Source organism: Monodon monoceros, unplaced genomic scaffold (genome assembly GCF_005190385.1).
Source record: "Monodon monoceros isolate NGI ecotype Baffin Bay Population unplaced genomic scaffold, NGI_Narwhal_1 Super_Scaffold_7, whole genome shotgun sequence".
NCBI classification, from domain to species: domain Eukaryota; kingdom Metazoa; phylum Chordata; class Mammalia; order Artiodactyla; family Monodontidae; genus Monodon; species Monodon monoceros.
Window position 1 is genome coordinate 37,796,650 of NW_021703784.1, and position 12,172 is coordinate 37,808,821.

General features: G+C 43.5%; 1 protein-coding gene across 6 annotated transcripts in view; it reads right to left on the bottom strand.

The window, feature by feature from the left end:
- AMOTL1 (angiomotin like 1) overlaps positions 1–12,172 on the bottom strand; it is a 128,404-nt gene that overhangs the window by 29,486 nt on the left and 86,746 nt on the right. For all 6 annotated transcript variants that reach the window (XM_029208534.1, XM_029208533.1, XM_029208530.1 and 3 more), the window contains 2 exons: positions 11,094–11,238; positions 9,817–9,906 (listed from right to left, as the gene is read on the bottom strand). In XM_029208534.1, the coding sequence (XP_029064367.1) occupies positions 9,817–9,906; positions 11,094–11,238 (235 nt within the window). The remainder of the gene's footprint in view (positions 1–9,816; positions 9,907–11,093; positions 11,239–12,172) is intronic.

Sequence of the window (12,172 nt, forward strand, 5' to 3'; positions counted from 1 at the left end):
TCTCACTGTTGCGGCCTCTCCCGTTGCGGAGCACAGGCTCCAGACACGCAGGCTCAGCGGCCACGGCTCACGGGCCCAGCCGCTCCGCAGCATGTGGAATCTTCCCGGTTCGGGGCACGAACTCGTGTCCCCTGCATCGGCAGGCGGATTCTCAACCACTGCGCCACCAGGGAAGCCCCATATTGCATTTTTATTTTAGAAACTATACTTATACACCCAGGTATAAATCATAGGTGTTTTTTTACCTGCCTAGATTTATACATATGTAGCCTGCAAACTCACTTGACTGAATATACACCCATTCATCCAGCTCAGCTGTTCAACCTTCTACTTTATTTTTTTTTAACTTGAAGTAAAAATGTACTGCTACTTCTGTGTCACTGCAGACAGCGTAATAACAAATTAAGCAATGAATTAAAAATGCCACATAAATACAGGATGCACAGGGCATTTGATTTTGACTATACACCTACGCGTGAATCGATTAACAACTAAACCTGATAACTTACACTTTCTATAACCTCCACAGAAGTCCTTTTTTGCTTTCTCTTTTCGTAATACAAAAAGGTAAATAACATACACGTCTATTTCCAGGTATGACAAAGTAAGACCCTACCAGACAATCTGGCTGCCCCTGCAGAAAACGGCCATGAAGCCTGGATATAATGCAGAGAGCAATGACCTGACAGGACTGAAAAGTGAGGCAGGCCGACAGGTGGCGTGAGAGGCCACTCACTGCAGAGGACAGAGCTGAACCTGTGCTGGGGCTGGACTGTGGCCATTGTCACATTTCATGGCACTGTACACTTAAAATGTGTACACTTTATTGTGTGTACATATAGGTATATATTATATACCTATATTTGGTTTAATTAAGGCATTATTATAATATGTATCATAAAATGATGCTTTCTAAATGCGCCCTTTGAAGGGCAGATATGGCTTAACGCCAAAACCTGGCTGAAAGATAGAAGTTGATGCTGGGGAAATTGTTATATCTGGGACAGAAGGGACTCAATCTACGACTGACCAGGGACAAAGAAGTGCATCACCTGCAATTATATGTTCTCCCTTCCCTAACTTCTGCGACCCCTCCCATTGTCATTTTTGTAACTTGCTTTGAGCAGATCCTTTTATTCTTCTTCTTTCTACCAAACCACAGTCTTTGGCGGCAAGAAGGAAATTAGTAGCAGATGCAAGCTTATTTTTAATGGTCCAAGACCAAATTTTCTGAACTTAAAGCAAACACTTCGTCCTGTCAAAGTTCTTGGATTCCACTAAGATACAACTGTATGTTCTCCCTCCAATTCATGAACCAAAAATAATTTCAAAAACTAATCGTAAGAAATTATACCACAGGGTTACTCATTGTGTTCTGCTAATTTTTTATTCTTGTCATCCAGAGAACAAAGAGTTTAATTTCATAGACATTTTGAGAAAACTTTTAAGAGTCTAAACTCTATGCTGGTCTCGACAGTTTTTTTGTTTTTGTATCTGTAGTGGATTATCCAGCAAGGCCTTTTATTATAATTGGCTCTGGTTCAAAGACAGATGTAGAAGTCAGAAACACAGAATGTTCATTCCAGTAGTTAGCACTCATTTGAGATGACTTGGATACATTATTATTAAGTCACAGTACTGGGCTAAATAATTTGCAGTAAGACTTCTAGTACAAGAATTATTTATGTTCGCTTACTAAGGCTGGATTCCTCTCTGGGTAAAAATGTGAAATCTTTCATCACCCCCAGGGCCAACAGAGATGACCTTTGGGGAAGGGGAAGGAGAAAACAAGAAAAAGGAGGTGTTCTTGTCATGGTCTTGCATTAAGCACCTAGGGGGCCTTGGACAAATCATCTGATCATCCTTGGTCACAGTTTCTTCTTTAACGAAGCATGGAGGCCATGCTAAACGAGCTCTAAAATCATGGGGAGTCCAACCCTGCCACCTCTTCCCACCTCCCTGGTACACAGGAAGTGGCTCTCCAGAGTCAGGATGCCCTGGGTTCAAAACCTGTCTTCTCCACTTACCTGCCTGTATGACCATGAACAAGTTACTTAACCTTCCTGTGCTCCAGTTTCCTGAACTATTAAATACCTGTAACACCTCCCTCACAGGGCTGCTTGGAGGATGAACAGAGACGGTGTACCTACAGAGGTTAGCACGGTGCTTGGCTCACAGTAAGTGCTCAGTCCATGGTGGCAGCTGTTACTGCCGTTAGATGACCTGAACCAGGACCTGAAGGCTAGATTACAAGGGAGCACCCCTGCAACTCCGCCTGAAGATAAACTTTGAACCATCAGATCAACAGCCTCCGGAAACTCCGTCACTCACAACGGCCATCAGATGGCCTTCTAATGAGCTCTGGTTCAGAGGACATGTGTATTGCTGGTAACCAGACTTGTGACCTTTCAGGTCCTTTCCAACCCTGATATATAAGATCTGCAGACATCATCTCACAGCAGGAGGCTTATGGGAGGATTTACGGCCCTGCTGGGAGAGGCACCCCTGAGACCTCACTACCCAGGCAGTTACTAGCCGTGGCTAACCACAGGTCTGTCCTGCCCAGCCCTGTCTCCATCGTGAGCTAATTGTGGATACCCACTGGGCTAACTAAGGTTTGTGACGGCATTTGTATGTGTCTCGTTTTATCTAATGTGAAATAATCACGCTCACCCGATTAGGAATTAAGTAAAAGATGACCGTGAAACTCTCCCAGGAAAGAAAATAACAGTTATATCCCGATTTATAAATTAGGACAATTTACAAAATAAGACCTAAATACTTCTGAAGTTCTTTATTTTCCATCCTCCTTTTGCTGGGGTTTCTTCTTTCCCTTTCTCTTCCATGACCAGTGCCTGGAGCAGAGGTTCACAGGCTATGCCCTGTAGGCCAAAGCCAGCCCACAGTCAGGCCACTTGTCCACGGCTCGTCTATGGCGGCTTTGGGGCTACAGGGACAGAGTTGAGTAGTTATGGCCCCCAAGCAGAGAATTATTTACATTCTCGCCCTTTACGGAAAGAGTTTGCTGACCTATGGCCTAGAACACTGCGCATTCATGGTAGGTAGCCAATAACCGTTTTTGAATACGTGATAATGGTCATCATTTCATTCAACATCCAATAAATGTTTATTAAATGCTTCTAAGCACCAGGTACTGTGCCAGCTTCTGAAACACAGTGACCTGGGGCTACGATGGTGAGGATGACGGTCAGGGTCCATGCCTTCGTGGTGTGGACATTTTAGTACGGGAAGAGAGCAAATGATCATCCAAACACTTCCTTATTTACAGTATGATGAGTGTTTACAAAGGGAACAGGGTACTGGCGAGTATATAAAAGGAAGACCGGATCCTATCTCGGGCAGCCTTCTCTGAGTAACTGCCATTTAATTTGAGCCGGCACCTGAACGTGGATTTCTTGCCTCTGAACTGCCAGCGAAAGTGAGGGGTCCCTGAGGCCACATGAAATGCAAATGGGTTTCAGTCTGCTTTTCAGTCTGTGCTTCCTCCATCCATCCGTCCAGCTATGAGTGCAAGGAATACAGAGCGTAATGAAGTTCGAGACACTTGATTTTTCAATCCCCAAACAGGAATGCCAAGCAAATAAATAATTTTAAAACCAACAAGGTGAAAATCATAAGTCAGGCTCACCTGTTAGACACTGGATATCGACACATGACCAAGAGACCGTTCTGCTGTCGGCTCTGGCTTTTTAAGCACGGAAAATCGGTCTAAATTGAGGAACATTACTTTTCACACTTGGGGAGAAGATTTGATGGAACATAAACAGATGCCCTGCAGCCTGGGTGCGCTGCTGGTTGTCATGGAGGTTTGAAGTTTCTTGGTGCTGCCTGTCAAGGTTGATCAAGCGGCTTAAGCACTCATATGCTCTGCCTTCCAAACCCAGCAAGGCTCGGCGGGCCACCCAGGCATTCTTTGGGAACACGGCCCATTGACCCCACCCTGAAAACTGGCAGGTCCTTTCAGAGAAGGTGGAGGGAGAATGCAAAGGAGCAGGAAGGAGTGCTGCAGAATAAATGCATGGTATAAAGTCTTCTTTGCATTTCCTATCATCGATTAGCCCGAAGAGCTCTGCTGGCTCAATGGGGAGATTTATTCCTCTATTTCTTTAGAGGAAATGTAGGTACAGGGAGATTAAGCATCTAACTTCAGGTCACTGAACATGTCAGTGACAGTCCAGGAACCAGAAGATGCGGTAACTGATCCAAGATTAGTTGCTTTAGCCCATGCCTACAAAACCTTTGCTTTCTAGAATCGCACAGTACTACTAAATATAGACGTCATCTAAAAGATCATCTCCTTCAAAGGAGAATCATTAATTTAGGGCAAGAAAATTTTCTTGGTTTAAGAGATGCACCTTGGCAGGCTTCGTGGACGATTCCTTCCCCTTTGCCCGGGAGCTGATCTGTGGTGTCTGGCATGATCTATGGATTGGTTAGTGTGAAAATATGGTCGGCTGCTACAAAAACTTTCATATACCATAACCAGCTCTCATCTCCAACATAACCACAGCAGAGTAAAGAGAAGGCGTCAGGGAACCAGAAGTCAACTATATTGTAGTATATAGCAGTCATTTTCATGAAAAAATACTACTGTTCCTCATAGTAGAAGATTTCCCTTACCTGGATATCTTCCTATTTGAAAAACCAAGGAAGGAAGGAAAGGGGGAAGGTGGAAGGAAAAAAAAAAAAAAAAAAAAAAAAAAAATCAAGCATTTTTAAGTTCCTTCTTATTCTGAAGGTAGTTCATTAATAATTTCGCCTAATATCTTGAAATAATTGAGCAAAACCAGAGGTAGCTCCCAACATGACTGGGAGACATTGAGCTAAAATGAACGTTTTGATACTATGCACCATATGAGAATTTCAAGCCTGTTGTTAGAGGGATTTCCCACTTTTACTCAGTCCCTCAATAAACATTTATGGAGTGCCAGGTACATAAAGATCCAAAGGGTTTTAATGAGGGTTGGGGATGGATGTTGGTAAAGAATGCCTATAATTCTCTCACCTAGTGGAGGAGATCCATGCAAAGGAATGGTGCCCACAGAGAATGTAGGCAGAGTAGGTGCTTGTAGTAGGGGCTTCGCACTGAGTCAGGAGCTGCAAGCACCAGCAGGCCCACAGAGGAGGAAGAAGCCCAGTGCATCCACATGTGACAACATCTAACCTCTCCTTCCTACTGAAGCCTGATAGAAACCCACAACATGATGTAATGAAACCCAATGAGGATTCAGAATAAGCTCCTTATGCTCTATGTAGGTCAACAGGATTAATGTTTATGTCATTGTAGCTTCTGCTTTGTGTTTCACACAAGCCCTTAGAGGAAATACAAAAACCAGAGGGATTTTCTTTTAGGAAATTATTTTTGTCTCTTTTATGTTCTATAAGAGACAGAAAATCAAAGTACCTAAGATAAAATTCAAGGGTAAGATGACGATTATAAGATACACTGAAAATGGCAAGTTACTATTATTTTTAATAGAGTGGTCCCACACTTTTTTTTGGTTCATTTTTAAACCCATGGGGATTATAAGGGAAATCAAACCCCATGAATTAGTCTTGACTGATTTACACCCATTACTTATTAATTTAAACAAATGAATGCCCAAAACACCTTATTTTCTTAGACAGGGACATTTAACAAAAGCCAGAATCTGACTTACATAGACTTCAGTTTAACCGAATATGCTGAATCCATGGGGCCTAAAGAATCCTAACGGGGTGGTGGTGGGGAGATAAGTTGATGGCCATCCTGTAACATGACTGGGTTTCATCCTGGAATAATACAAGTGTGCCAGAGCTAATCAGCTCCCCCTCCACTCAAGAATATAAGAAGATCATCTGTGCCAGTCTTGTTTCCCCACAGCTAATATTTTATTTTTGGTTTTCTGACCTACTAGTGATGGAAACTCGGCAGTTACCAATTTTCAGAAAGAAACAGTTAAAACGTTTCACTTATGGAGAAGACAGAGCTAAGAATGATGACAGACATTCCCAGGGCACTGCGTTTAGTGGACAGTGGCCTGTGTCTGGTGTGTGTGTGTGTGTGTGTGTGTGTGTGTGTGTGTACACAAGCACGCACGCATACATGTGACAAATAAGTGAATGGGAAAACTAGGAATCTCAGTAAGTTAAAAAAGCTAAAGGACCAAGAAGTCCCAGTTTCACTCAGCCAGATCAGAAAGGAAATTGGCTAGATGCCCTGTTTTTAAGGAGCAATTTGGCTGCAAACGTATTTGGAAAAACAAACAAGTAAGACCAGAAAACACACGCACAAATTTTCGAATTCCTCCAAAGAGAAAAACACAACGCCATGAGGTGATAGGGAAAAACACTCCTCAGAGCCATCAAATTCCTAGGCACTTCATTCAGCAAGATTTTTAATACAGACAAATCTCACGTCCGAGAGGAGCACAATTATCGCCCTGTTGAATGTTCATTTCAACTTGTAGAGCTAAGTGGTAATGACCAAGGCAGTCCTTCCAGGCCTTAATCAGGCTCCAACTAAAGAGCAGAATTTTGTTTCTTTAAAGAAAAACTACTCTGGGCAGCAGGGAAATTTAGAAATCATGCCAGGAAGGATGTTCCCCTTCCGTTAGCTGAGAGTTTACAGAAGTCCTCCCGACCGCTCATGCTGCAAGAGTGCCTTGGGCGCTCTTGGACCTGTACTCCAAGCTTCAACCTGAACACCGAGCAAAAACGTCAAACATGTTATTATTCCCTTTCCTTCTAACTTTTCCACTGGCCAAGGTGGTTGTCAGGGGCTTCCCACCGTAGCCTTAGCTCCTGGTAGGCGTGAGCCAGAGAAGTCACTATTTGCTATGCAGTCAGACCTGCCTCTCTCTTAGCCAAGGATTAGAATCTCAAAAGACTCATTTGAAAAGGATGGCTCCTCTCGAGTGTCCAATGTTTATAATTATGATTACTAGGCACTGAAAAGTACTCTTACAATAGAGCTTCTAAAAAGCTATACAGAAAACTGAACACATTAATAATTGTGAAGAGAGATAGTAATTTGTGCCTGCCATTCTGTGCCCACGTGCTAAAAGGAAAGCCTGACAGAGAGCACCACCCATCACCAGCCTCCAGGGTACGTCTGCACCTTTGTTATTACACCTGCTCACTTAGCTATGGGCATGAGATGACTCAACATGCTCAAACCTTCACTGCGGGCTTCCATGGTGGCGCAGTGGTTGAGAGTCCGCCTGCCGATGCAGGGGACACGGGTTCGTGCCCCGGTCCGAGAAGATCCCACATGCCGTGGAGCGGATGGGCCTGTGAGCCATGGCCGCTGAGCCTGTGCGTCCGGAGCCTGTGCTCCGCAATGGGAGAGGCCACAGCAGTGAGAGGTCCACGTACCGCAAAAAAACAAACAAACAAACAAAAAAAACCTTCACTGGTTACTTAATCCCAACTCCTCCTCCTCCTGCTGCTTTTTATTGGTAAAGGATGACCACACATCTAGTGGCTCTAGTCACACTCTTTTCTCTCTCTCTCACTGTCCTTATTCAATTGGTCACCAAATCCTACTAATTTGTCACCTGTTTATCTGTCTCCTACCCTCCACTACTACTTCTGTCTTGGTTCAGGACCTCTACCTCTCTTGCCCAGATACTAAAATATCTGTTAACTAGTCTCCTTGCCTACAGGTTAGTTCTTCAAGAACTTCTCTCCTCCTGTGCCTCCCTAATTGGCTTCTAAAATATAAGGCTTGCAAACAATGAAATCATAAACATACTTGAAGAAAACATAGGTGAATATGTTTATAATTTTGGATTGGAAAAAGCATTTCTAAGTATGACATAAAACCTAGAAGGCATAAATACAGTCACTTGAAAAATCTTCTGTAAGATAAAGAACTCTATATTCAAAGATAAAAAAACAACTGGGGAAAATATCTGCACTATATTTGGCAGGGGACATGCTAGTTTCCTTCATATACAAAGAGTTCTTCCAACTCACTAAGAAAAACACCTATTGTAAATTTGAAATAACATCTCAAGTCCATCTCTTTGCTACACCAGGAGACAAGAAGCTAATGCAAATAATTGTAAAGCTGTGAGGAAGGCACAACGTGTCCTGAAAAGACCAGATACTGAAAAATTGGTTAGATATCACAGCTAGCAAACCTGCTTCAAATGTCCTGCCAAGATGCAATTACATTACATGTCAACACTAAGGCACATTTCAGCAGTTGAAAAATGCCCCTGGACTCTCTTGCTTACGCCTCTGGAACACAGCAGTGTATGTTTGCACAGAACAAATCATTCCCTGTAAAGCTGGAGGGGCCTCTTTGCCTACGTTATTGATGTTTTAGCTTTGAGCCAGAAGGTTAAAATCTTTGAGAACACTTCCGAACTCACACGACACCAAAACCTATTAGTCCGTTAGCACAGCCTAGGCTGGGAGGTTACAGCAAATGCCCATCAGATGAAACTCACTGACGTTTCCATTTTGACCCAAACTAAGTGACAAAATAATATCCCCTGACAAGAAGGCAGAGTATCAGCAAAGTGACGTCACTGACATAACTGCCACAAAGATACTTACTCTACCTAAGCAGACGATCACCCAAAATTCAGGTGTCAAAATCAAGTGCAAATAGTACAGATGACTCATTTTTCAAATGAAAGCTCAGATGAAATGGTAAATCTACTGCACCCATGAGAAGAAATAACTTTTGTTAGGAAAGTGAATAATTCAAGATGCTGATATATGTAGCTTTGTATATGAGTCTGGAGCACGGGCCAATTCACCTAACTGCAAGACTGCAAAGGAATCTGATGCAAAAGCCCAAGGCTGCATTAGTGTCCATTTGCCAAAAGAGAATTTAAAAAATGAAGCTGAGGCTCAAAATGGAATGCAATCATGAGTAAATCTGGGAAAAACAAAGGAGCTTAACCCCAACGAATAGTACTGGAAATTAGAAAGTTTAACCAATTGTTTCCCAGCCTTGAAAATGTAGAGCTGCGTTGAGCGACCCAAGCATCAGAATACCGCCATTATACAGTGGATGGCCAGAGTCTGAACACAGGATTTTTTGTTGTTCAAACTGTCTTCAGTTTGTGAGCACTTAACTCACAATGTTGTTGAGAATTATGACAGAGAAATGAATTCAGTTTTCTAAACAGTTTCCCAAAAAAGCCAGTTGGATTTTTACATTTCTGACTTGGACAATGAATGAATGAGCAGAAATTCGAAACTTAATCGATGGTTTCTCAAAACCCACTTGCTTCTATCGTTTGTCTCTGGTGAAACTAATAGAATATTCTCCCAATAAATCTTGAGGCACAGGAAGCCATTTTATTCCTGGCTGAAATGGGCCCAATGGTTCGCAAGTGAGCGTCACCTACTGAGACACGTGCTGGGAACATTTAGGTGGCTTCATGATGCCAGGGGCAGCCAGTCCAGAAACGCTCAACCTAGGCACACACAGAATGTGACAAAAGAGCAAATCCCACCACAGGCTTCCTTCCCTTTCCATGGGGAAAGAGAACTGTGCCTTAGACCAAGTGGCGAGTGCCAGCAAATACTCTATAATACCCATGGAGGGTATTAGGGAGAAACAGAAACTGTAGGTAAGGAGGTCGGAATAAACATTACCGAAATTAACACATCAACCTAGGCTTTGTCTCTGGCAGACCTAGGAGGGTCTCATCTTCGGCCTAACAGCTTATATGTTAAATCAACAAACAAAAAGCAAGCAGCACAAAACTTACTTAAAACTAACAGGGTTCTTTCCTCAGGCCCCCAGTTTTTAAAACTACCCAGCTGGGATAGGTAAGCATGGGGACTCACTCTGGGAAGCGTAAAGCCCCTCGGCCGCTCTGTCTTCGTGTCCGTCATACTCCCTGCTGGACAGCTGCCTGTTGGCAGTCTCCAGTCGATCTGTGCACAGAGAGGAAACGATTACAAAGAAATGCACTTGCATTTAAGTCATCCTCCAACAGGCAAATGACCTGGGTGCTGAGAGCTGGGTAGGGAGAGATGCCCAGGGAGGAGCCCCAAATTGAACAACTCTTGTGGGGGGGAACAAGACGCTCCAGAACATCAAAAAGTCCTCAGACGCCACACTGTGCCTTTATGCAATTTAATGTCAAGGTGTGCACCAGTGGCAGGCAGCGAAGAACAGGTTCCTGCAAGGCCAGCAGAGTCCTCGAAAAGGGGTTGAGTTCCCTTGGCCTCAAACCCAGCCCTCGTCTAACCTTGACCATCAGCCCTCTGTAGCTGGGAAGCAAAAAATTAAAAATAACAATTAAATAAATACCAGGAAACAAGTCAAGATGACCTAATGGATGAAGATTCTACTCAGTGAGTTCTAGGTTTGCTCATGCCATTTGGTCAGTCTTCATCTACTCAATTAAATAATTCAGCCTAACAAGTCTTTATTGAGCTTACATAATACCCAAGACTAAAGGGTTTGCAGTAATAATAAAAAAAAAAAAGGTAGGTTCCAGCTACAGACTGCCAGTACACTGAGTCTTTTGACACGAGGGAACTGAAAAATGGCTTGGCTGACTGAAAGTGAAGTATAATTTCATGGGTCAGATCATTCTGCATGTTGGAGGTTGCCAAGATCCTGTAACAGGGGGCCCCTAGCTTTCAGGAAGTTGATATATATCTACTGTTTTCACAACCGTGGGCTTTTTTTTTCTCCAAGAGGGACATGTGTCTAACTCTGCCTTCTACACTATATACCAAGCAAGTGTTAACTGTTGGCTTTCAAAGAATGCAACTAAATGCCTCAGCTTGATGTGACAAGGGTTGTGCATGGAACATTGGTCTTTTCAGACATTCCCATTCACAACACGAGTCATGTTAAGTACTTTTAAAGCAAGAAGGAGCTGCACACATACTCCCTCCCTGTCAGGGACTCGTGTATAGAGGTTGTCACTTCTCAGGCTCAGTGCTGCAACCTACAACCTACAACGTGAAAAGAACACTTCTGCTCTCTGGTGCCCCTTTCCCAGGGGCTTGGGATTTACAAGGTTATGTAACATAACTTGGGCCTGAAGTCCGGCTGTCAGCAACACGGGGCGTTTAGGGTAGAGAAAACATGAGTGAACTTGACATGCCTCGGAGGTCTCTGTTGAAATCATGGAGCCTTCGAATCTCGCCTTCGAGTTTGTTTCTCATCGCCTTGTCCAGCGACTCTCGCTTGGTGGTAGACTTGACCAGGCTCTCATAGGCTTCCGAGATTCTCTGAAGTTCTTTTTCAAACTGAAAGAAAGAAGCAGCACGAAAGTGAGACTTCTGACATTCCCCGCCATGCCTTAGCTATGCTGATTCTTGGATGCTCCAGTTGTGAAGGCTGTATCTTCAATGCAGCCCTTTTGTGTCTTAAGTTTGTCTACCAAATCCTGCAACCGACTTCACCACCCCCCCATCTGTCTCCCAGCACCATGCTAGGATCCTGTGAATTACAGACTCACTAGTCTGGTGGGACCATCTGATGTCACCTGGTAATAGTCTCTTGGTACAAATATCAGGAAGGGGTGAATTTAAACATAACTTAGGACTTCCCTGGTGGCGCAGTGGTTAAGAACCCACCTGCCAATGCAGGGGACACGGGTTTGAGCTCCGGTCCGGGAAGATCCCAATTGGTGCAGAGCAACTAAGCCCACGAGCCACAACTACTGAGCCATGTGCCACAACTACTGAAGCCCACGCGCCTAGAGCCTCTGCTCCGCAACAAGAGAAGCCACCACAATGAGAAGCCCGCGTGCTGCAATGAAGAGTAGTCCCCGCTTGATGCAACTAGAGGAAGCCCGCATGCAGCAACAAAGACCCGACACAGCCAAAAAATATAATAAAATATAATGTTAAAAAAAATAATAAACATAAAATAAACATAAACCGTTAAACTAAGTATGGCAATTTACAACTATTATTATTTTTCCTAGTTAATGTGAGGAAAATATTAAAGTACAGGAAAACTAAAGGATCACAAGTAGAACCCTAATTTCCTGACTCCAAGTACAGTGCTCTCCTGAGACCCTCCTACCCATCCCCAAAGGAACATAAAATCCACACGAAGAGAGGTTTCATCGCTTAGCCTTGTTATCCCTTTGTCTATGAAATTATCTATATAAAGGACTAATGGATTTGTATCTAACTGTATACCATAGAAAACCTCTTTATATGTGGGAGTTGG